Source organism: Zootoca vivipara, chromosome 4 (genome assembly GCF_963506605.1).
Source record: "Zootoca vivipara chromosome 4, rZooViv1.1, whole genome shotgun sequence".
Taxonomy (NCBI): domain Eukaryota; kingdom Metazoa; phylum Chordata; class Lepidosauria; order Squamata; family Lacertidae; genus Zootoca; species Zootoca vivipara.
The window spans coordinates 44,643,836-44,670,228 of record NC_083279.1 but is presented as its reverse complement, the minus strand read 5'-3'; the positions used below and the strand labels follow the sequence as shown (position 1 = coordinate 44,670,228).

The window sequence follows — 26,393 nt, the reverse complement described above, 5'->3', positions numbered from 1 at the left end:
GAAGAAGATATAGATGAGGCTATAATGGAAGAAAAATATGAAAACACAGAGGAGGGTGAATTTGTAAAGGAAATTGAGGTGGTAGAGGAGGAGCAAGAGAAGAATGAATGCGTGGAAGAGGAGAAAGAAAAAGAGAGCAAGAGTGAAGAGAGGGAGAAGGAAGAAGTGACAAGGGAGGAAGAAGTGGGAGTAGGGGAAGAAGATGACAGGAAGGAGGATATAGGAGGAAAAGAGGGGGAGGAGGAAGAAGAAGGAAATGAAGGGGAAGAGGAAGAAGAAGGAAAAGAAGGGGAAGAGGGAGGAGGAGGATAAGAGGGGGAGGAGGAAGAAGGAAAAGAGGGGGAGGAGGAAGGAAAAGAGGAGGAGGAAGAAGAAGGGGCAGAAGCAGAGGAGGAAGAAATTAAGGCAGAGGAAGGAGAAGAAGGGGTGGAGATGGAGGAGGGAGAGGAGTGAGGAAGAAGAAGAAACTGGAGGAGAGGAAGAAGAGGGAGAAGGAGAGGAGGAGGAGGAAGCAGAGGAGGAGGAAGAAGAAGTGGAGGAAGAGGAAGAAGAGGAGGAGGAAGAAGTGGAGGAAGAGGAAAAAGAGGAGGAGGAGGAGGAGGAGGAGGAGGAGGAAGAAGAAGAAGAAGAAGAAGAAGAAGAGAAGAAGAAGAAGAAGAAGAAAGAAGAAGAAGAAGAAGAAGAAGAAGAAGAAGAAATGGTGAAGGGAGATGAGGAGGAGGAAGGAGAAAATGAAGAGGAAGATGTGGAAGAAGAATCAGAAGCTGAAGAGGGTCAGGAAGAAGCTGAGGAAGGGGAAGAAGGCAGGGAGGAGGAAGACAAAAGAGAAGAGGAAGAAGATGAGCATGTAGAGGAAGAAAAAGCTGTCCAGAAAACCAAAGGTCCATAAACATCAAGAAAATAATAAAAGAAAACAGGAGACATATGATAAAATAAAAAAGCTCTAAACAAAGGGTGACATCAAAACATGCTGTGAATGGTCTACAAAATTCACAATTTTGGAACAATGTGCTACCACATTATTTGACACTAAAGTAGCCCTGAAGCTCGATTTTACATGGAAATTTTGTATAGGGAATTGTAATACAGTGGTACCTCGGGTTACAAACGCTTCAGGTTACAACTCCGCTAACCCAGAAATAGTACCTCAGGTTAAGAACTTTGTTTCAGGATGAGAACAGAAATCGTGCTCTGGCGGTGCGGTGGCAGCAGGAGGCCCCATTAGCTAAAATGGTGCTTCAGGTTTGGAACAGTTTCAGGTTAAGAACGGACCTCCGGAATAAATTAAGTTCTTAACCAGAGGTACCACTGTACAGTATCATGTCAAAATTTATATTTATTTTTTAATGATTTTTTACTTGCCATTTTATATAAATTCCTCAAATTTCAACTTCATAAAACACACTAAAAGCAGTCTTGTGCTGTGACAAATCTGCCAGTGAGAACCAGGTGCCATGTTCAAATTAGGAGATCTCCGCTGTTTCAGATCAGTGCTGTTTCACTGTTGAGTTTTTTGAACATTGCATGGTCACAAAAGCTGTGTATGGTGTGTAGACTAAAGGTTTTCTTGTACTGAAAAAAAAATACTCCATGCGTTCCTTCTTTTGACGTACTGTTTCAAGACACACTTGCTGGCTATCTCAGCATGGCAGTCCTATTTGGGGGCGGGGGGGTAAAACTGAAAGAACAGTGGCATGCCTAAGACAGTAGAGCTCTCTGGCCCTACTTCATAAATCTTCTGCAAGAAATGGTGGAAAGGGAAAGGTGAATGAAACCGGGTATTGGTGACAACCCCCTCAAGGGCCAGATAAGCTAGGGGCCAATAAGTGGGAGTGGCTATTTTTTCAGTAATACAGGTTACAGGTTTCCTGCAGGCATCTGGCTGTCTGCTGTTGGACAGAGACTGGGATCCAAAGAGCTCTTTAGGCATGCTCAAAGGGCTTTCTGGATTTTCTCTCCCAACTGCAGGTGCTTACTGCTTTGCGCTTTTATTGGATATTGCTCTGGAGGGTCCCACCAAAGGGAGTGACTATTTAGGGACAAAGAATGCTGGCGTGAAAGTCATATCTTGCATGCACCATGCACACTGAATCCTACAGACCTTTGGTCTGATCCAGCAAATACAATAGTTTTGCTCTTGCAGCCCTATCCTTAAGCTGCCAGCAGTGCAGCCATGCCATAAGAGAGTGGTGGGGAACTGGTGACCCTGCCGATGTTCTTGGATCCTAGTTCCCATCTTCCCTGACTGTTGGCCATTCTGGCAGGGACTGATGGGAGTTGGAATCCACCACCTTCTGGAGGTCTGCAGGCTCCCTACCCCTGCCCTAAGAATTTGGTTTGTCATCTTATGATAAAAAAACACTTGTTTTGTTTTAAGTTTAGTTTTACAGATGTAAAACAGGATCCCTCAGAGGGCAAAGCATCTTTATATTTATGTTGCCCAATTATGTGTCCAAGAATGTGGCTTCCTTTTTCATTTGTTCAAAACATATTAAGTGCTTCTGTTGTTTTAATACGTTTACTGTGCCTTGTAATAAGTTTTCCAATAAAAATATTAAAATTATGATGCACTTCTTAAAAAAAACATGTTGATGTTTATTCTGATTTATTATTGCTATGCCAGCATATTTATTTGGGACATTTTATTTGGATGTATACTTAGTTGCCTATATGAAAAATGGGAGGAAGGATTGGAGACCCCCAAACCTTGCTGCTGTCGTGGGCAGCTTCAATATCCATACTGGGTCTCCTTGCAGCTCAGGATTTCATCTGAATAATAATTTGATAATAATTTATTATTTATATGCTGCCCACCTTACTGGGTTGCCCCAGCCACTCTGAGAGGCTTCCAGCAAATTATAAAACCACAGTAAAACATCATGTGCTCTGTAACAACCATCATCCTATCTCAAATAACTAGTACCACACATCTAACGAGAGATGCCATTGACTTGTGTGAATCAGCACTTGCTATATTCATGTATAAGGACCACCCCCCCCCCAATTTTTGAAAATGGGGGGAGATGGCCCAAAGTTGTTGAACTTTTCCCCTCACGCAGCTGTGGGCAGCTGTTTCCCACTCGCAGCGGCTTCAGGTGAAGTTACACTCCCGCCATCCTTTGAAATGTGGGTTAAATTACTGAATTACTTGGAGGTTTCCAGACTGATTCTATCATGTAAAATCTGCTGAAGAAGTCAAGACTTACCCCATGTTTAAAAAGGGGTACATATGAACTGGCCCATTTTGACACTTGACAGTTAAATGAAAGTTAATGCTAGTACTGATTTTGTTGATCCAGGACTCCATAGTCTTCAAAGAGAGATATTGGGTAAAAGGCTGAGTTGTCATCATCCCCAATCATATTTTTCTAACTCCGTATCAGGCTCCAGAAACCTTCTTTTCTCTCTCAAACACTCTTTATCTCTTTTGATTGGATTCTTATTTCTGAATTCATTGGCAAAGGGTCAAAACAGAGCAACATGAAAAGAATGGAAGATAAAGTATATTAAAATGTTTAGTAAACAAGCCTGAAGGAAAAAGTAGACATTTTCCATTCCACTTGGCAACATCCTGACTGTGGAGGAGAGCCAAATGTGTTACTGGTATTCTGAAGCCTGTGATTTGTTTATTTAAGTCTTAAGTGTTACGTATAAGTAAGCACAGTGCAGTTCAGTATCGTAATATATCTGGCTAACTGACATTGATGGGGCTCATATTCAGATTGTAACTGCCCTCTTCAATGTTTCGGTTGTTGCGGGGTGGTGGTGAAAACAACAAGGTTTTATCCGGAAAAGATGCTATATTGGAAGATGCTAAAGTATAATTAATCTTCCCTTGTTATATTAGAAATGGAAAGAGAAGGTAAAATGTACAGGAGCTCATAAACAAACTGCACGAGCTTGTAAACAATCTGAAAATAGATACAGTTGTTGCAAGATCAATACCTAGCTCTCTTGGCTTTCATTCTGTTTTTACTGTAGAAAAGAAGTCAGTTCCTCTAGTCTAGACATGTTTCATATTCCAGAATTGGGATTTAGCAGTAGGACCACTGTGATCAAGCATGTGAGTGTGCATGTAGGGGGAACAGGAATTGCCTATGATGTAATGGGTCAGTGTGTCTGGCTGTTAACCAGAAGGTCAGTGACTCATGCACAGCTGTGGACAGGATTCCTGCATTGCAGGGGGTTGCACTAGATGACCCTCAGAGTCCCTTCCAATGCTATGATTCTGATAATTTCTCTTTGGGAGAAATTAAATTAAACATCACAAGTTCAAAAAGCAGCTTGGGTTTCTATAGAGACAATTTCTGAAAATACAACTTTCAGAAAACACATGGGAAGGCATGTAGATGGTTTTAAATCTGCTTTTATCACAAGTCTACCGTGCCTCTTAACACAAATGTTTCCAAGGTGGCTTACATACAGTAAAACAATATGGAGCAATTCAAAAGTAAAAGTACTTTAGTTGAATGCTTCACATGTCCCACCTTTGGATCTTGAAAGAATAAGGGGCAAGAATAAGGAGATAAAACTTCTGATGAAGGATGAACATACTGAATTCCTTGACATATATCTGCTGAATCTGGTTTAAGCGGCTACTCTGGCAAAATACAGAGAGACTGTGATCTTAATCTGAATTGCATAAAATGGTCAAAGATCCTATTCCATGATTTTAAACAAGATAAATAGGCAAAATCTTACTTTTCTCAAAGAATAGCAATTGGGACAAAATGTGTCCATAATTCCTTTTAACAGCTGCATTTATATTTATAGCAGGCCCTTTAGGGAACAAACATGTCTAGTTTGCTTTCTGGTCTTACTTACCGCTGAGTATAAATCTTAAGTATAAATCTTCCTGGATTGAAAACTTGAGCTACTTTCTATTTTCATCAGGAATGTTAAACTGCTCTTGATTCTAGGCAGCATTCCTTTGCCTCTCCTTCCAAAATTCAGACAGTTAAAGTAAATGGATCTTCTGGTTTGGTTTTTAACACAGCAGATTGTAATTCTTTGGCAAATATGTCTTTCATAGAATCATAGAATTGTAGAGTTGGAAGTGACCCCAAGGGTCATCTAGTCCATCCCCCTGCAATGGAGGAATTTTGTCTGCATGATCGTTTACATTATGAACAGATGTAGAGCATCTCATTCACTTGCTCCTAATTGCCTTGAGCACCATTTGGTGAAAAGGTAGGATATAAATTTAACCAATAAACAAAACCACCAAAATTGTTGAGCTCTGCCTGGCTGCGCTCATTCTGTTGCGGGAGGGGGACCCTCAGAAGCACCAGCTGCCTTTGGCAGCAGCAGAACCGTCTCTGGCCCCTCCCCGTCAGCTATGGATTTCAAGGAAGAAGACAGAAAATGCAGAAGTTTTTTTTCTGCCCCGAACTGCAAATGAGGCATACTTAGCAGGGTTTTATGAATAACCACCACCTCTGGGGGAGGAGACCCACCAGCTTTTCCACTGCAGGACTGTGACACCACAGGGCGATCGCTGTCTAGCACATCTAGATGGCCACTCTGCCCATCTCCGACAAGAAAAAAATAAACAAAACGTGAACCCCTTCCCAGAAAAAACGAAAATGGCCAGGCTTGCTGCGGCTGCGTCACCTCTCTCCCCACTGCCGCCAGGGCACAGCCTCCTCCAAAAAAATTAAAAGCAAAAAACAAACCCTGAGAAAATGGGCTTGCCATACGTCCTGGACATTTCTGGCATCTCTTAAAATTCAACAAACCCCCCCCCCCCATGCCATTTTAGGCATCCGATTTCCATACATGTCCAAAATCTTCCAGACGTATGGCAAGCCTATGGTTGGCCAAAGGGAACTGCTTTGAACAGAACAGCAAGCAAAGATCTGGCTTCATTGGAATATGGGAAGTTGCTTATATCTAGTCATAACATTAGCAGTTGCTCTCCAAGGTTTCAGACTTCTCAGTGAACTGAACCTGGGACCTTCTGCATGCAAAGCAGAAACTCTGCGAATGAGATCCTGCCCTTCAACTGTGATTTCTCTGTTGCACATGGGTGTCCTCTTATCTCCACCCTGACCATAGTTTCTTTGACATCAAGGAAATTATATCTCAAGAACACCACTGAAGAGCTAATAAATGCTTTCTCTAGCTGGTTTGTATGGCTGCCTTCATTCTTTCAGCCCCACATTAGCATGTTGCCTCCTGCACTACTTGTTTATGCCCTTTAATCTCTCAGAACATAAAAGGGAGGCAGAACTTTGCCCAGTTCAGGATTTTCTCAATGTGAGGGACACTTGGGGTTGGTAAAGAAAGTAGACTGCATTTTTAAAGCCGTCTTTGCCTTGCCTGTGTTACACTTGAACCCAGTTGTAACCAATCCCATATCCTTCCTTTGTCACAACTTTGCTCCTCCTCCCATGCAGCATAATGAAGGGGAGGAGAGCTGGCTTTGCTTTCTCCTGGCTAAATGGAACCTGAGCAAACTAGTTTAGTAATATTTCAGGGGGGAGGGTGTGTGGAGAAGACATAGAGATCCCATAAAACAGTGGAAACGGGGGAGAGAAATGTTTGGGAAAAGTTCTGGTTTTTTTGAGCAACTTCAGATGTATGAGGTGGACGTAAAGAGGAGATCTCTGCTTTCTAGGAACTGGCACACCAGAAGGTAATTTAGCATCTTTAGACTAAGGGCTTGTTCACATTTGAGCATTACTGTATTTAATTGTTAATCTACTTTTCCATATTCGAATTAGACTGGAGTAGTCCACACACACACATACTTGAATTTGTATATGGGGAACAAATTTCCATCCATACCAATAGGCATTCCCTTTTGTATTTGTCTATGCCTTCAAATTTGTTGGTTCTGTTGCACCAAATGAGTACTGATAAGGCATGCACACAGATAGTTGCAAGCACACCTTGTTGTTTTTTTTTTTCCAAATCCCTGTTCCATAAGTGTGCAAAAGCACATAACCAGTTCTAAATTTGCTTCTGCAGTTTTCTGGTTTTGTGCGGATACGAGGGATAACAAAATAATAATTCCTTAGGGAGTGCACGGGAAATAGTTATGAGCACAGCTGGAAAAGTCAGGAAAGCATTGAGGAACCAATGGGCATGGAAAGGTGAGTAGCAGAAAATGACAATGGATAGACCCCCAAAAGAACATCAAAACAAATAATCTGTGCCCCCAAGTGGAGCCTGATTTCCCCACTTTATGAGATTATCCCCAGTAAAGCCAAATTTATAGAGGAGAAGCTTCTAGATTGGGGTTTGATGGCATTGTCATGTTGACTACACAGATTAAATGGGAATGGAAATGCTCTAGTGTGGACATGCCCACAGTGTACCATGTGTGCTAGAAATCTCTATGTATTTCCTGTTTTGTGCATTTTTTCCACATCCTTTCCCTATCTTGTATAGAAGTTTTGCCCTTTAATAGCCTCATATTTGAATCATTGTAATTGGACACAACACCTTTGATCAAAGAAGAAGTTATGATATGGTTGCTTAGCATTGGGTGTGACTGTAGTTTAAAATACATTGACTTCTGACTCCTGCAATCACAGCATCCCTTTGTGGCCATAAAGCTGGAACAAGTTTTCTTTATACATCAGGTATCTCAAACAAACTGTGTCGATTCAGTAGGTAACTATGATTGACAATGAAAGATACTCATATCAATTTTAGTGTTTTAGCTAAATAATGGAAAGTTCAAAAATTGCAATTAGAGGTAGTTATCTAAAATACCCAACATAAAAGCACTGCCCATGTTCCCTGAAAATAATTACCATGGCAACATACAATTGCTTGGATAAAAATTAGCTCTGCGCATGCAAACTGAGCGATCTCATGAGCTTGTTCATATAGTACTACTTTATTAATATACGGAATAGTATATTAACTTAGCAAAAACCTCAGTTTTATAAAATACAATTCTAGATTTAAATATCAACACACATTTTAGATGAGATATATATTTTAAAGAATATACGTTTAATTAAACTTCAGCATGATAACACCAAGCATACAAATTAATGTCCTTATCTCATTAAGGGTTACACAGTTCTTATATGCAAAAATTCAAAGCAAAAACAAAACAAAACAAAAAGCCATTAAGAGCAGAATCCCACCTAATTGATAAATGTGGGACTGGTGGTCCATTTCCATCTCCTTGGTGGTTAACATACATGAGATTTTTGAAACATGCTGTAGCATCTGTATTATAGTGTGAGGAAGAATGCATATGAAAATGTTATAGTCTCTTATTTTTAATATCATAGAGACATTTATTTCCACTGAAATTCATGGACGTAATGTTGCCTCTGCTTTAGACTTCATTTCATTCAACTTGTTACACCTACAAAATAGATTAATGCAAAGCCTATTGAGTGCTTTCTTTGCAAGTTTTCATATACCGTTTATATGGGGTTAGGAAGCCTTTATTTATTCTGCCAAACCTAAGCTTAAAAAAATACCTGTCTTCAATGACACCATAGGATCAAAAATCATCTGATGAGGAAGAGAGTGATGGTGGTGAGAATCATGACAATGAAGAAGAAGAAGAGGAAGAGGAGGAGGAGGAAGAAGAAGAAGAAGAGGAAGAGGAGGAGGATGTTGAGGAAATAGAGAAGGAAGAGGTTGAAGAACAATATACAGCAGAACACGATAATAATCAAGCACCTGAAAATGAGGAACAGAACAGCAAATCATTTGAGAGTGAGAAAAAGAACCAGACAGCTACAGAAACAATAAAGGTAAACCATTTATTCATGTTCAGGGTTAATCTTATTGGGGATATCATGGTTAATCTCCTGTTAGATTGCAATCGAAACCTTCTGGTCAGCAGCAGTGGGGCTTAACGGAGCATCGTAGCCTCTGTTGCATTCTCAGCTGTCATTTGAGCAGGCCCTCATCTGCAGAACCAGGCAGGCCTGAGCAGAGGGACATCTCCACCTCATTCAAACTCCCTCCCACATAATGGACTGGGGAGTTGGACTTGCATACACATCATACTTTTAAATCACATTCAAAACATACTCTCTCCCTGGCCTAAAGAATAACGGTAACAGAAAATTGTTTTGCAATGTGTTCAGAGCCATAAAATGTATTCACTTATTTCACAGGTTCAAAAATCATCCGATGAGGAAGAGACTAATCATAATGAAGAAGAAGAAGAAGAAGAAGAAGAAGAAGAAGAAGAAGAAGAAGAAGAAGAAGAAGAAGAAGAAGAAGAAGAAGAAGAAGAAGAAGAAGAAGAAGAAGAAGAAGAAGAAGAAGAAATGGACAAGAAAAAGGGGCAAGAACCAGTTGCAGTGGAACATAATGATGATCCATCACCTGAAAATGAGGGACAGAGCAGTAAATCATGTGAGATTGAGGAAACAAATCAGATGGCTACAGAAACTATAAAGGTAAAACAATTTTGTTCACTTTCAGTTTTGTACTGTACCTTTCTAAAGATCCCATTATCCACTGTACTGTGAGTCATGTCAAAATTCAGCCACAGATTGGTTCTGATGTGTATTCAAGGTAAGCAGCTGACTTAAAAAACAAAGAAACAAATTGAAGAGCTCTACTGTGGATTCTGTGCATTTTTCTGTGTTTGAAGTGCTTGCAGTCTAAAATTCAACATGGCGAAACAAGGAAGAATGGGAGGCAGGGACAAAGTATGTTTCAGTTAAGTGGGCGTAGGCTGGGTTACAGACTAAAATACAATAGGGCATGGGAAGTTGGAAGTTTTGAGGAGGGATTTGAAGGGAGGCAGAGAGATGGCATTACATCAGTGTTCATGGCAGGCAGGTCTAGGCATACAGGACAGCGAAAGAGAAAGGCAAAGTCTTCTGAGGGAGCCAGGAGACCTTTGGACAATGGAAGATGAGGGAACTGGAGGAGTGAAGCTCACAAATAGGGTTGTATTGGAAATATAATAGGAGAGAAAAAAGCTGGGGCAAGACTATAAAGCACAGGTGGGGATCAAAGTCAGTGGGCAGGCCTGATACTGCCCTCCCTCACCACCTACCAACCATTTTGATGGAACCTCCCACCTGATGTCTCAGTGGTGTCAGGTGACCCAAAGTAATTTTTTCCTTTGTGGGCACAGCTCAGTCCTTGCCTGCAGAGCACCACGTTTTGCATTGCCATATTGAATTCAAGCCAGTGTTGCAAAGGAATCTTGCAGCAAGTCCCGATACCACTGGATCACTCCATAGCACAGCCAGTCCCAACAGGGCTTGCTGTCACCACCTATCAGCTGATTGGCACTAACAGCAAGCCTAATTTACAAAGGAAAGACGCTTTAAAGCTGTCAGTTGTTCCTTCACATGACATCAGGTGTGGGGTGGATGAGCATGGTTTGGGAAAACAGGATCACAGACCAAATTGGGACCCATGCAGGGGCTGCTATAGAGAGGACTTTGTAGATAAGGCAAGGAAACTGTGTTTGCATTACTTTCAGTTTTTTGTTTTTGTTTTTTAAAAAATTCATCGTATTCTGCAATATTGGTACTTTTTCAGACAAGTTTTTGCTGTAGCAAAGAACCCTTCTTTCTTTCTTTCTTTCTTTCTTTCTTTCTTTCTTTCTTTCTTTCTTTCTTTCTTTCTTTCTTTCTACTAAATGATGGTTGTTATTTGAAAATAAGGGAGATAGTTTGATTTTCTTTTAAATCATGTATTTACTTAGGAGATCTTTATCCTGCCCTTCATCATTCTTGACCCCAGGGTGGGTGTATTCCCTTGGGGCTTCTCCTTTTTTTAAGTACTCTCAATTAAGAATTTCTTTTTAAACCACTTTTTGAAACAATATTATATATATGTATTTTTAGAAAGTAGAAGCATGTACCGAAGAAGACCCAGCTAAGCAAGGTAGGAACAAATGTGCCAATCAACTTTCAAAGTTTAACTTTTACCTGTTTGCTTCTAGAAACATTGCATAATGTTGACTTCAAATAAGAGCTGTCTTTTGTTTCCTAAGGAAGTCATAGCTCTTCAAGCATCAGTAATTGTTTGCATCAACCTTTTCTATCCAGGGCTTATATGCAGGCTAATTGTCTGCTGTAGTTCTTAGGAGAAAGTGGTTGCAGTATAAAGCTCACTTAATAAGAATTAAGTTCCATTGGACTTGGTGGGATTTGCTTCTGAATAAACATACATAGGGTTGCACTGTGTGTCCATTCTGATAGAGTCAGCAGTTAGCTAATTATCAGTTGTGTTGGCCTTCTGAAAATCTTTGCATTAATCTAGTTTTGTTTTGTTTTTTAAAAAATAATAATCTAGGCATCTAAATAGAATCTAAAAATGTGCTTTTTGCTTAGCAGCATTAAGTTCTTTGTATATAAATCAATCCATGGGATTGCTCACTAAATACAACCCAGTTTTAGTTACAAGTTAGCACACTAATTTAACTACGGTACCCGCATCATGTCGTAATTGACACCAAGTATTTCCAACACATTTTGGGGCACAAGACGATAAGAATCCTGGCCACTGAAGATACTATCTGTCCTCCTGGTTCTAATGTAGACATGATACAGGTTGGCAGATTAACATGCAAGAACAGTCATTGGGGTTAAACCATTGTGGGAAGACTCAATCACCCTGCTTTGTACTTCAAGTGTATTTGCCTGGCTGGAGTGTGCCCTTGAACTCTCATAATGCCTCCTGCTTGGAGGGTAGAGAGGGGTGTGTGAGTTTGTGAGTGTAGAAACTAGCGTACTGTAGATTCTTACACAAGAACACCTTTCATTCATCTGGTGCAATATTTTATCCTTTCTAGAATTCACTGCATAGACAGTTGCTAGGAGGGAGTAGTGCTGATTGCTTCCAGACTACATGCGTGTCTTCCCTGCTTTGTATTAATTGATGTATTTCTCTCTGTGTTGACTGACAGTTCTGTGGGTCAGTAAATGGTTTTAATGAGCCATTTGCTTTAGCTCGTCTTCCTTTCATGTACCTGCCCAAATGATAAATTGATATCATGGATTAATTAAGGATAGCCCTTGCTGAGTGGAATTGTCAGATTTGTTTTTTCCTAGGTGATCACTAACATACAGTAGTCTTAATTTTACAGTTTACTAGAAAAGAGTTATGTGCCCCTTTGTCCTTGCCACGCTGTCACTGTGGTTTGTGTCAGCTAGAAAAAGAACTGAACCCTGCCAGTTTTAAAAGGAGAGACAAAACATTGTTAATGCCAACTTATATTAACTACATAGAGTTCTAAGCCTTTTTCGGGAAAATTTCAGCAAATACAGCAAGCTGTCTTAGATCTTGTTTCAGCCTGCATTGTTGTAATTTTTCAAATGGAACAAAGCAGGATACTAGAAGTTTCCTTGTGATTGTTTTACCTATTTCTATGTATGAAAAAAAATGTATTGCTATCTGCTTTTCATCGTGCAAGTAAAAACAAAGATTCAAATAAACTTACTAATTCCTGAGGGTGGGGAGAAAAAAGTTCCAGCTAACTTTCAGGAACTTCTTGTCAAATATTTTTAGTGCACATGTCCCCGGTTGAATACCAAATAAGCACCAAACACCAAATAACACATTAAAGTCCTGATAAATCAACTACCAGACTTTTAGAAGACATCTGAAGGCAGCACTGTTTAGGGAGACTTTTAATGTTTAATAGATTACTGTATTTTATTTTTCTGTTGGAAGCCGCCCAGAGTGGCTGGGGAAACCCAGCCAGATGGGCGGGGTATAAAGAATAAATTATTATTATTATTATTATTATTATTATTATTATTATTATTATGCATGAATTGCTGAGTTTTATAGTTCCCATACAGGCTGAAACTTTAAGATCTGAGCTGCATAACAATAGGGCTTGATTTTTAGAGATCCTTTAAGTGTCAGTTTGCAGAGCCAACTTAACTACAGTTGTCTCTTAAGTGGTACACAAGAAATAAAATATGGGAAAGATAAACAGTTGGTTAAACCTATAAAACCAGATGCCAATTAAATGCTTGTTATAATAATAATAATAATAATAATAATAATAATAATAATAATAATAATAATGTCTTCTGTAATCCCTGGAAGTTCAGCAAGTGATCTGATCACAAGTAGAAGGGAATTCCACAGAATTGAGCCCACTACTCATCATCCTGTAAAAAAGTGACTAGCGAGGTACTGCAGGGTTCTATCCTGGTCCCATTGTTGTTCAACGACTGTATAAATGACTTGCCTGAAGTTACTGAGGGGATGCTTACCAAATTTGCAGATGACACAAGACTGGGAGGGTTGGCCAATGCCACAGAAGATTCAAGATGACCTTAACAGTTTGGAGAAGTAACAAAATGAATTTAAATGAGGAGAAATGTATGGTTCTGCACTTAGTCAGGAAGAATCAGCTGCACCAATATAAGATGGGGAACACCTGGCTTGCCATTAGTACATGCAAAAAAGGATCCAGGGGTCTTGGTAGACCATAAGCAGCAGCAAAAAAAATCTATGCTATTCTAGGCTGCATCTACCAAAATATAATGTCCGGATCAAGGAAAGTCATAGTACTACTCTATTCTGCCTTGGTCAGACCACACCTGGAGTACTGTGTCCAGCTCTGGGTGCCGCAATTTAAGAAGACTATTGACAAGCTGGAATATATGCAGAGCAAAGTGATTAAAATGTTCAAGTATCTGGAAACCAAGCCTTATGAATCATGAATGAGGGAGTCTCGTATGTTTAGCGTGGTAAAGAGGAGACTGATAGGAGGTATGATAGCCATCTTCAAATATCTAAAGGGCTGTCACATGCAAGATGGAGCAAGCTTGTTTTCTCATTTGTTTGCTTGTTTTCTGTACCACCCTTCATTTGTAGATCTCAGGGCGGCTCACAACATAGAAATACAATATAAGAACAGAAAATACATAATAAAAACAAGAACAAGCCCCCCCCCAAGCCAATACTCTCCCATTCTACAAGAAAGGATATTCTGACTAAATGTCAGGAAGACCTTTCTGACAGTAAGAGCTGTTCTACAGTGGACAGACTCCCACAAGAAGCTGTGGAATTCTTTTGAGGTTTGTAAGCAAAGGTTTTATGGCCATCTTTCACGTATGCTTTAGTTGAGATTCCTGCACTGCTGGGGGTTGGGCTAGTTGACCCTCAGGGTTCCTTCCAAATAATTTACTGCAATCAGGGCTAAAATTGTCGGGGGGGGGGGCACAAAACCTCCTTTGTTTCTGGTGATCTGAATGTCTGTTCTTTGTCCATCTTCACAGTCTTCCCAATATTGTCACAAATAAGTCAGGCCCAACCTGTGATATACATGAAAGGAAGTAAATAGCTTCAGACCTAACAATCCCACCTCAGTAAACTACAGCTTAATAAACTGCAGCTGAGTGTCATGTCCACCCACTCCCTGTTTTCTCTCCCCTCTCACCAGTTTTGGCGTTTCTTTTATGGTTATGAGATCTATGATATGGAACTGGAATGAGCTGCAATATATTGAATTAGACCATTCATCTGCTGCACTCACTGTTGTCTGCATTGATTGGCAGTGGTTATCTGGGGTTTCCAACAGGATTTCCCCAGCTCTTTCTGGAGATGCCATGGATTGAACCTGGGATCTGTTGTTTCTTTATTCTATTTATAGACTGCCCTTTATCTAAAACCACAGGGTGGTTTTATAGCACACTAAAACAAAACAATACACTTAAACTAATTAAACCACAATACATCAAAGCAGGCCATAGAGCAGCCATTACAACAAACTCAGCCCCCAGGAACACAGTGATTAAGATCCGAAGGCCTGGGTGAATAATGAAGTGTGTGTTCTGCCACTGTGCTATGGTAACTCAGTTGTGCATCAAAAGAGAGAGGGAGGATTATTCTGCTATGTGGAGATACTCTTAGTAGCACAGAACATTCCTCTGTTCCAATGCAGCTCAGAGATCTTAGGGAACCTTATGGGATGGGTCATGTTTGTTGTTTTCTTGCTTTGATGTTCAAAAGCATGTCAAAGTGCAAGTAGATAAATAGGTACCGCTCCGGCGGGAAGGTAAACGGCATTTCCGTGCGCTGCGCTTGTTCACCAGAAGCGGCTTAGTCATGCTGGCCACATGACCCAGAAGCTGTCTGCGGACAAATGCCGGCTCCCTCGGCCTATAGAGCAAGATGAGCGCGCAACCCCAGAGTCATCTGCAAGTGGACCCAACGGTCAGGGGTACCTTTACCTTTACCTTTTACCCTGCCTTCTATTGCCTGTAAGATTTTTAGACAAAACAACTTACATGCCTACTAACATGATACTCATTCTACTGTTATAAGTGTCTGGATCCAATGAAAACAACAACTAAGAACAGATATGAGTTAAATAAATAAAAAATTATTGAGGTTTGGCTGTCAAGTTTTAGCTTAACTGAATATCCCATTAAATACCTCCACGTTTAAGATGAATGGCTCATGACTTTAAGGTTGTGTTGGCTGAATTAGTCAGGAGTGGGACTTTGAAAATGGTGGCTAATTTGTTGGGTTATTTTCAGAGTATGAAACTGCTGTGGCTTGCACCACAAACAATTCTTCAGGAACAATTGCAGACAGTGATGAGGACAAGACAAAACTTCCGCAGAAGGCAAAAAGGGTAAAAAAAGATTATTATTTTTTTACATGTCACCCTGGATAACTTGACCCCCAACAGAAGGAAAAGTGTTATTATTAAACCTGGCATGCACCTGAAACCATGTTTAGAACTTTCCTTCCTATTCATTGGGCCTTATTCCCAAGTAAATGATATAGGTTTGCAACCTTAATGTATACTTTTACGAATCATTGTGTACACAATGCAGTAGGGCATGCAATCTGCAGGATGCTTGGTGAGCAAATAGTGAAGATGGGGAGGGATCAGTAATGGCTCTGGATAGATGCATTTGGGGTGCTGATATTAAAATAGGCTTTTAATGAAAACAAATCAGCATCTTCCCAAGAAATATCAAAATACTTTTTCTCAAAGGTATCATGGTTTTCTATCCTGTTGTACTTGGGCATTCTGAAACCTAGCAAAATGTAAAACAACAGTTTTCTTCTAAACTAATATTTTCTAAAGGGTGGGAGAGGCAGCCTTATTTTTACTACAGTGACAAATAAACATATAAAATAATTTATGTCCATTAAATTCTTGTTTTTAAACAAGGCAGAATGGATTTTTGTGTGTCTCTGTGTACTTTAACGATTTCTGATACATGACAATTATGGATAATCTAATGGCAGTTGGGTTACTTATGCAAAACTCAGTGTTATTTCCAAGTGTGTCTGTTTAGAATAGGGATATTGGTTTGCAGTCTTTCTGGAAAGCAAGACTAGCTTCTGTGTTCAGTTGCTACTATGCTATGTTGCTACTAAATATCAAACCACAGTAGTCTAATATGGAGAGTTTCTATACATTGTGCTAATTGGTCTTTTTATGAGCTAATCTGAATTTCTAACCTGTTGATTATATAAAGTTGCTAGCCTTTTTTTACTACATTCTCTTAATGAACAGCCAGTTCAAACATGCAGAAATAGCATGTGGTAGAACACTCTTTAGACTATGTCACTTCAGACTGCAGATGGAGGATTTTTGAATGCTCTTTCTTTTTTTATATAAAAAAAAGATGGCACATTGAAAAATCATGTCAATAACAAAGGTTTGAGCATAGTCTAAGATGTGCTAATTTGTTATGTGTGGGTCAAGGGAGGTTCATGAACACATCGAAAACATGTACAGTATTCATCATCCTGTAGTCAAAATTAGTACTTATGGGAAAGTCTGCACCATATTTGCATATGGTACCTTGAGAAGTTGAAAGTATTGTGGCTTGGTTGCATGATCTGTGAATTGTCAAGATACTTTGCTTTTCACAAACCTGTATGAAACTTTAGATTGCTCAAATCCAAGTTTCTTCCAAGTATGTGTTCTCAGGATGGGAGTTAATCACTGTTTCTCCCTTGGAAAACAATGGGCACAGCTTATTTAAATAAGATAAATTTGTAACCAAGAGTACTACATACTGAATTAGTTGTTCAGTCTGAAAGCAGCAAAAGTTTCTGTTGACATATCCTCATTTATTTTTTGAGCATACTGTTTTGCAGTCTACTTGGATGTTGTAAACAAACATCTGTTATCAATTATCATAAGTTGCATAATGCTTTGTTGTTTGTGTTACAATAATTCATTAGGAATGTTTCTTCTTCATCCTGCTTCTATTGGCAATAGTCCTAGCACAGTTAACTGGTTTAAGATTGCAGTACTGTATTATGCTTTCTGCAAGACTTACTTGGAAGTAAGCCCTGCTTAACTCAGTGGAACTTAACTTCTGAGAAAACATTGATCAAGATGCAGATATTTGAGTCTAAACTTGCAATCATCTCTCTAGATAGAAACATTTTGTTTCATATTATGTCCAGATAAGTAAAAAGTTGTGGAAGCAGACTCCCTTTTCCATGTGAAACATACTCAATAGTTTTCAAAATAGTTAATAATTGTATGTGGGTTTTGTTTTTCTATGTGTGTTTTAGTTTTCTTTTTTTAAACGGAAGACTTCAAAGCAAAAGAATGCACACAGCTGTGATGAAAACAAACTTGAAAATCTTCCTCACAGTGAGCAGGAAACTGGCAATCAAGGAGACTTACCTAAAGAGAAGAGTAAAGATGAAAATCAGAACCATGCTGAAGAAAATCAAAAGGAGGCACCACATCAGGCCAAAAAGACGTCCTCTACCTGTGTAATACTTTGATACTTAAATTTATAAAGCTTGCATAAATGTGGCTTCATAACTGGCAGCTTGCAAGCAGATACTGCAATTTATACTTGAAAATGATAATGGCAGATATATAATGATCGTATTGATGGATTTTTTTTGTAAAATTAGCATGTTTCAACTGATTTACATTGATTTTGGACCAACTTCTTAGTATTTATTTGTATTAATATTTTAGTTACTGCAGCAAAGATGAGTATCACAGTCTTACTGAAATGTTGTGGCCTTAACTCTTGTGTTTTAATAAAAAATATATTTTTGTACTTCAAAGGTTGGGTTGAGGTATTTTATTGGTTTTTTTAATAAACAAATTTATCATTTGAATCTTCAAGTATAAATTCACATTGCAGTTGGTTCAGGAAGATAGCCAGAATAATACTTGTTAAGCTACTTATTCTTTGAGATGAAGATGTTAAAAACTGTAAATAGTTTAGGACCAGGATACTTGAAGAACTACTACCTGTTCCTAGAAGTTATCAGGAGATGCCCTGTTTTGTATTAATCAGGTAAAAGCACTGTGGTGCCCTGTCCTGGAAGATTTCTTTGGTCTCTTCCCCAATGCAAATCGGTGTCAAGCTGATTTTTTGTTTGTTTTAGTTGGATGTTTGCTGAATCCGCAGGAGGTTTGAAAGTCAAATTCTTGGCTCTCCTTTTTCTCCTGGTGATCTGAATAGGAATGATAATATCTGCCAACTTGGTGTTATTTTTATTCATGCTTTTGTTTTATATCTGTTTTATCATCGTTTAAGGTTTGTGAGCAGCCCTTAGTGCCTCATACAAAGTGTCGCTTTAAAACTAAGTGTTTCCAATTAATAAGAAACAGGCAATTTAGAGAACACTCTGCTCTACAGAAGCGAATTCCATTATATGTACTTAAAGCTTGGTTAATTGGTAATTAGGATCAAGTGGACAAGTAATGCTGAAAAATGAGTTTTGAGGAATGATTTTAAGGCAGATAGGTGTCACCGTTGATGCAATTGTCAACGCATGTACTTCTCTGCATTTTCTTTCCTGAAAACCCAGCATTTTGCTCCTACAGTGGCTGACCAGATATGTCTGGGAAGCCCATACGGAGGTCACTTTGCCTCACTTCCTCCCCACTGACTGGAACTGAGGCAACCTCTATGTCCCTGTTGAGAATACCAAACTGGCCTAAAACCTAGGCAGTGCTCTCCTCCATCCCTGCATCGGAGTAGGAAGAGTTGCTAAAGGCTCCGCTCCCCGTGAGTGGCGGCAGGATACCGCTCTACTTGTGCCGGCCTAGGGGTAACTCTGAAAGAAGTCCCGCCACACACCAAAAGCTCGTTGGCGGCGGGCATGTCTGGAAAGGCCTCGAGACTTTCAGAGGCAGGAGGGGAGCCTGCAGTCATCCCTTTTGTCTGGCGCGTGAGACCACCGTGGTCTGGCTTACAAGTAGGACTGACGGAGGGAGGGAGAAAAACCCAAGGCGGGCGCGCCGAAAAGGCGGCCGCGAGCGTCGCCTTGAGCAAAGCAGGAGGCGACCGGGCGGGTTGGTGGTGTGCAAGTTGGTCCTTTCCAAGCTTCTGCTTCTCCCCCATCATACTGATTCTGCAAACGGCCCGCAGAGGGACGTAGGGTGGAGGGAACATACATTTTGAAACCGCAGTGGAGGAATTTTTTTTTTAAAACTGGCGGAATTGGGAAGGAAATAGGAATCCTAGCGCCAAGAGAGAGAGAGTTGATTCGGGAGCGTTGCATGAGCGCTGCTGCTAGAAAGGCGCCCCTTTGCAGCTGGGCTCGGCGTCCTGTGCGTCGCGGGTGGGGAGGAGGAGGGAGGCTGTGGGGAAGAGTTTCAGCGGCAAGAGGCTGCGGAGGGAGGAGCTTGCAAGGGGAGCCCCTCTGCCTGCTCGTCGCCCCTCCCCGAGCCGCCCGCTTGCTCCCGGCTCTCGCGTCGGCCAGCAGCCTTGCAGTGGGAGCCGAAGGGGCGCTTGGGCGAGGGCAACATGCGGAGCCCCTCCGTCTGCTTGGCTGCTTTCCTGCTGGCGGTGGGCGCGCGCGTCAGCCTCGCGTACCAAGGTAGGGGGCTCAGGAGAGGGGGCGGAAACCGAGGAGGGGGGCGGCGGGGATTCATTCGGAACCGCGCGGGGAAGGCGGCGCCTTCGAGGAAAGAGCCGCCGCCGCCGCCGCCTGGTCTTCGGCTGCAGCAACCTGGCCGAAAGTTACGCCCAAGGTGGGAAAGCGGCGGCCGACCGTTGTGAGGGACGCCCAGAAATAAGGGAATATAGTGTGCTCGTCATGTGGGTTTGCAATTCTTTTGCATAAGAATTTCCTTTCAGAAACGCAGCTTCTAGTAGTCTTGGGGCGTTAGTTGTTGAAGGCTGCTTGGTGGGGGGGAGAGACTTTAAAAGTCTGTGCGGGTTGGCTCCGCAGCCCGTGCGAAGCTTTGGGGCCAAAGCAGAGGCAACTGCGGTCTCGTCCGCGCAAGTGTTCCACACAAACCTGGTAGCTTGTAAGTGCACTTAACACGCGCGTGTGTAATTAAGAGTTGGCTGCAGTCTTATTCTGCGCATGAATGGACCGAGTTATGTGGTACATACGTGTAGTATAGGAATAATGAATGGCTGGCAAACGCTTCAGCCGTAGCCAACCTCAAGTGTCCTTTAGCCCTGTATCCACCACTACATACACAGTTTAAATGTGATGCCTGGCATGGAAACCGTACCAGAGCCCCATACAGGTGGCATCACATCAAAGTCAAGTTGCTGTGCCTGCCTGAGAAGTGTTATCACACTGGCATGGCATACTCCCCGATGGACCTGAAGACCGAGTTTAGACTTCCTGCCCATATCTGCAGTATATATTTTTAAAAGATTGTCTGATGTCATGTAGCTACAGTTGGTTATATGTGGTGCTGATAACACAGAGGTTACAGGTTCGATCCCGGTAAGGGACAGCTGCATATTCCTGCAATGCAGGGGGTTGGGATACATTGAGCATGGGGTCCCTTGCAACTGTGATTCTATGATACTGGCCAGGTCATACCAAAAACTGAATCCTGTGTGTGGCAGTGGATGCATGCAACAAGCTCACCATGGTTCGAGCGCTGAAATATAGATGTTTTTGTGGCTCTGTGAATAAAACCTGATCTAGTTACAGGTAGGTAGCCGTGTTGGTCTGCCGTAGTCGAAACAAAATTTTAAAAAATCCTTCCAGTAGCACCTTAGAGAGCAACTAAGTTTGTCATTGGTATGAGCTTTCGTTCCCTCAATGTGTATTGCATGCACACGAAAGCTCATATCAATTACAAACTTAGTTGGTCTCTAAAACCTGATCATTAGCCTTTAGTCAGGATAGTTTCAGCCTGCTGATCCTGCGTGCTAAAGGAAGGGTCCTTTGGGCTAGATGTTCTTGTCTGGTTTGTTAACTGGATTATAGGCTATGTTCAAATCCCTGTCAAGTGACAGCCTCCCTGTGTGGCCCAGGGAAAGTCTTCAGCCTCAGTTACTAAAATAGGAATTCTAATGATCTATCTCACAGGGCAAAACTAAACTACTGTATAGATTTTTAAAAGCAAAACATCAAAGAAAATCATAAGCATTGATGGAAGAAGGAGCAAAACAAAACTATAAAATGCTTTTCTTGTTAAAATGCTAATTAGAGTATATTAGGTCCTGTGATCATGATGGGCTGTGGGTAGGCCTACTCAGTGTACTATGTTTGGCTTTCTACTTGTCTACCCAAGGGGGCTTCTGCTTGTGTTTAAATATATATTGGTTGTTGACATAGGACTATGCTGAATAAATCTGGTACAGTGTTGCACACTTCCATTTCATAGCTCCTTAATCTGAACAAGTTATTTTGCTGTCATCTCTCTTTCTGGAATAGTTTATAAGAGCAGAGGATGTGTATATACTGTATGAGGAGGACCCTAGCATTTTTCCCTAGTGTTGGATGCTGTTGGGAATTGGCTGCTTTTAATGGCAATACAGTGCTGGGAGAGGCTGGCAAGATAACACAGGGTCTTCTGATTTCCAGGAGCATAGTATTATGTGTTTTACACATGAATGCAAAATAATAGTTTTACACCCACCCTTTTAATTATGTTGTATTTGTAGATAGCCATTTTTATTGTATGTTCATTAGCCACTGGGGAAAATGCATTTGTTCTATTTATTTTACGATATAATCTCCATATCAGTGCAGTTTATAGCTTATGAAAAATGTAAAGCAATGGCCAATAAAACAGCATCATATATAGACAATAAAACAATAGCCTAAAACACCTATGCACAGCAGTTAAGATGCAGTCATGTTTTATCATCCAATTGCTTGCTGCAATAAAAATGTCTTTATAAGAGCATAATTGGGAAGGAGAGTTCCGCAGCATGGTCACAAAGACCATATTGTAACCATATTGTGTTCCTTCTTCTCATAACTCAAATGTTAGATAAAGATGGGATTTGGAGTAATGCTCCCTATGATGTAGGGAAGCTTCCATGGGAGAAGATGCTTCTTGAGGTAATCTGGCCCAGGTTAGTTTATGGCAGGCATCCCCAAACTTCGGCCCTCCAGATGTTTTGGACTACAATTCCCATCATCCCTGACCACTGGTCCTGTTAGCTAGGGATCATGGGAGTTGTAGGCCAAAACATCTGGAAGGCCGCAGTTTGGGGATGCCTGGTTTATGGCTTTCAAGGCTAGAACCAGCACCTTGAATTGCTCCAACAAGCTGAAAGCTATTAAAGTTCTTTATATATCAGTGCTGTGTGCTCCCATTTGCTTATTCTTGGTAACAAGTGGACTTATGAGTTCTGAACTAAGCTAACTGAAGTTTGCAAACAGTCTTCGAGGGCAGCATCAAACAGAGCACCTTTCATAGGGTGGCAATCTCTGTGGATAGCTCACCATTCTGTAGCACTGGCTTCAGCTGGCATAGCAAACTGAGCAAGCACTGTTGCCTTTGGTTCCAGGAGGAAAAGCCAGGTTGAGGAGTACGTTCAACCTTCTCATCTTACAATTCAGAGGAAGTGCAAGCCCATTCAACTGTAAAGGGAACCAGAACGGCCTCGGCCCAGTATACCTGAAGGAGCGTCTCCACCCCCATCGTTCTGCCCAGACATTGAGGTCCAGCACCGAGGGCCTTCTGGTGGTTCCCTCAATGTGAGAAGCAAAGCTACAGGGAACCAGGCAGAGGGCCTTCTCGGTAGTGGCACCCACCCTGTGGAATGCCCTCCCATCAGATGTCAAAGAGATAAACTACCTGACATTTAGATGACATCTGAAGGCAGCCCTATTTAGGGAGGCTTTTAATGTTTAATAGATTACTGTATTTTATTTTTCTGTTGGAAGCCGCCCCGAGTGGCTGGGGAAACCCAGACAGATGGGCGGGGTATAAATAATAAATTATTATTATTATTATTATCACAAACTTGCAAACTAATCAGACTCAACTTGATATCTGTTTCTCATCTAGATTGAACTTTGGTTTGTTCACCCTCATCATCAATTGATGATTGCTAATACCAGGCAGCCGTTTATGACAGGGGTGGGGAACCTGTGGCCCTCCAGATGTTGTTGGGCTCCAATTCTCAACATCTCTGTTCACTGGCCGTGCTGGCTGAGGTAATGACCAGGTTCCCCATACTTATTCTGTGACTTTTACCACCTCATCTGGTTTTGTGGAAACAGGATAAATACAGCATAGTGTCATTCACATACTGGTGACACTTCCCTCCAAATCTCTTAATGACTTCTTTGAGGAGTTTGATGTGCCTTCCCATTTGGCAAACACATTTACTCTAATTTATTAGCATGGAAATCTGCACGCTTTACCTTCCTCTTTTCAAGACAGAAAGGATATTTGTTCAAGGTAAAGCCATGGTTTTTTTTTTCTGAGACTGGTTTAAAAGATCTGCTTCTGAGTATGATTTTAAATGAATAAGAGCATTATTTGTCATTTGCCAAAATGTTGCTAATTTTTCCTGCCACCACCTAGGCTTTGCCTTAAGTTCATTTGTGGAATTTTGTCAATTACTGCATTTATGCATAGTGTCTGCTAAATTACCTTGTGTGGGGGCACTTGAGCATGCATTGGGTGATTAGAACAAAATCTTCTTGTGGGAAAAGAGTGACAATGTGAATCCATTCTCCAGGGACCACTGCCATTTTACTGACACTTAATTTACTTCCAAATGCTTTAAAAAGCAACCCAATGCCAAATGTGTGTGAGATTGTGCAATTTTGAATTTATTAAGTGCATGCAACCCCCCTCCCACCTTTAAAAAGCTGTTGCGCATGCTTAATGGTTGAGCATTGCATCATTTGGGTCTGCAAGCATACTTTGCATAAGTAACAGTTGTCCACTGGGTGTCATAAATTTAATGAATTAATTGTGTTTGTAAGCAAGGTTTGAATTTATTTTTGTTGGTGCAGTTCAGCTAACTTATTCCCAATGCAAAAATGCTGGAAGACAGATTTGCAATGTTTCATAACTGAACCTATTTATTTATTTAAATTTATGTTCCAGCCCTTCCAGAGATCTAAACACAATAGTATTTGATACAATGATTATTAACCTAACATGCAAAATTGTATTTACTTATAACTGACAGATCACTGTACTGTATATGAGTTGCTGTCTTCAGAATTTGGCTTTCTGGATAAGGTTATTGGAAAAAAATCCAGAAGAAACACTAGAACTCTGTTGCTGTTGGCTGTTCCCTAGTATCATTAAGGCCCACTTTTTGCAGTCTAAAAAGCTGCTATTCTGGTGCTAAAACTACCTTCCCCAAACTTCAAAATGTTGGGAGCAGCAAATGGAATAGAAGCAATTGCCTTTTCTGGTCAAGGGCAGTTGAGCCTGGCAATATTGCAGCTGCCCTGTTCCATATATTAAAAGTGCGTCCCTTTTCTGTTCTCCAAAAAGCAGCTCAGGAATTCTTTCCACATTGCTGTGTTTATCATTCACCTACTCTCTTAGGAGTAATTGCTAATTGTCTTGAACAAACAGATGTGACTAGTTGTATCTCTGAGAAACAGTGATGCATACACAATGTTTTGTGTGATTATTAAGCTAATTTGGTCAATCAAGAAAACCACTGATTCTGAGAATTGGTTTAGCTCTTGCATAGTGTCAACTAGCTTGTGATTTGTGGGAGTTGGACTTCTGCGTGTGTGTGTGTATCCACTAACCTAAATCTGAGGTTGGCTTCTGCTGAGCCCTCAACTCTTTCCCTATCCCATGCCTCATCTGAAGGCTTTGTTTTCTACAGGGGTAGGGGCTTGACTTTTTACTGTGTCGTTGCTCATTTAGAAGTAACTTATCCTATACTGTACACACTTATTGAACTTAGGGGAAGTTCTGAATAGGCACTTTGTTAACTCGATGTACATTGCCAATGCAACTGTTGTTGCTGCATGCCTTTGCTAAGGGGATCACTACAGAAATAGCTCCAGGCCCCAAAGAGCATTTGGTGGGGGAAAGGAGTTCCCCTTCTTGTGTCATGTAGGATTAGTTCTGTTGATGGTGAGATTGCTATACAGTTTATGCCATGAGGCTGAATGTGATGCTAAATTTACTTCAGTTCCTGGATTTGAATTTCATCGGCTGAAGTTCATTTCAAATGGCAAAGCACCAAGTTTGCAGAACTCCCAACATGTGTTGAACAGCACATGTGTAACTGCCATTGCCAGTCAGCTAGCTCTGTTTTGATCTCGCTGAGTTTTGAAGTTTTTTTGTTCCTTTTACACACATGGTTCACACAACTGGAATTCTCAAATTACCACATGCTCAATCTTTTGTACCATCAGTGTGCTTGGGTTTTTGTTGGATATGCCTTTTTAAAGTTGGAAGTGGTCCTATGTCAGAAAAGACTACTGTACACCTGAGCCCAATTCCTATAAATTCTACTAGTCCCATATTAACCTTCAAATGATCCTCAACTCTACAAGGGTACTTGTTGCTACTTAGGCAAACATTAGTAATACATTTGTTGTTCTTTGGGTGATCTTTTGTTGTTTTTGTTGACTAGAAAATTTCTAAAACTTGAAATGGTTGTACTTTCAGTAGTCAGTTTATGTACAGTAGTTTAAATAAATAATGACTCATAGTGACTGTCCATGCATTTTGGGGATGAAAGTTCCATACTCATTTACCTGTGAGCAATCTCAATTGAACTAAGTGAGATTTGCTTCTGAGTAAACATGTACAGTATATAGCACTGTTAAGCCAGTTAAATATCACCATATTCAAAACCTTCCAGTTGCTCAAATAGCTGGTTAGAAAATAACACTGCTGCCAAATTAGGTCAAATTTATGGTGTCCGTATACTAATATCTTATCAGTGGAATGATTTACAAAGATTCAGTATGAAATTTAGTATGAAATTTAGTATTCAAAGCTTGCTTTGCAATAAAAATGGTCAGTGTGAATTTGTCGACCATAGTTTAGAAGTTTGAGGGTTTTTTTTAAAAAAGGGATGATGATATTATTTTATCCAACCAGAATGCATAACTGCATTCTAGTTTAAGAAGAAGGTATGTCTTAATTATAGGAAAGTACGTTAGGGAGGAAGAACGATGCTTATTTAACTCCTCTCTAGGGCTCATTTTTGGGGTTAATTAACTGGAAAGAACCACTGAAACAACTTCAGAATAACGTTGGAGTTCTGTACAGTATACTGTTTTATGTATTTTTCCACACTTCATCAGTTGTTCTGAGGGAT

General features: G+C 40.7%; 2 protein-coding genes and 1 pseudogene across 5 annotated transcripts in view; all 3 read left to right on the top strand.

Moving 5' to 3' along the window:
* The window catches only part of RPGR (retinitis pigmentosa GTPase regulator), a 40,898-nt gene extending 21,548 nt beyond the window's left edge, over positions 1-19,350 (top strand). For all 3 annotated transcript variants that reach the window (XM_035114671.2, XM_035114669.2, XM_060273535.1), the window contains 5 exons: positions 8,472-8,729; positions 9,099-9,386; positions 10,797-10,836; positions 15,456-15,553; positions 17,467-19,350. In XM_035114671.2, the coding sequence (XP_034970562.2) occupies positions 8,472-8,729; positions 9,099-9,386; positions 10,797-10,836; positions 15,456-15,553; positions 17,467-17,685 (903 nt within the window). In that variant the 3' untranslated portion in view covers positions 17,686-19,350. The remainder of the gene's footprint in view (positions 1-8,471; positions 8,730-9,098; positions 9,387-10,796; positions 10,837-15,455; positions 15,554-17,466) is intronic.
* Positions 7-1,496, top strand: LOC132591989 (cilia- and flagella-associated protein 251-like; annotated as a pseudogene).
* A 144-nt stretch (positions 19,351-19,494) lies between the features above and the next one.
* Positions 19,495-26,393, top strand: part of SRPX (sushi repeat containing protein X-linked) — a 34,125-nt gene continuing 27,226 nt past the window's right edge. The window contains exon 1 of one of the 2 annotated variants that reach the window (XM_035114681.2): positions 19,495-19,746. In XM_035114681.2, the coding sequence (XP_034970572.2) occupies positions 19,674-19,746 (73 nt within the window). In that variant the 5' untranslated portion in view covers positions 19,495-19,673. The remainder of the gene's footprint in view (positions 19,747-26,393) is intronic. The other variant, XM_035114682.2, reaches the window with a different exon arrangement.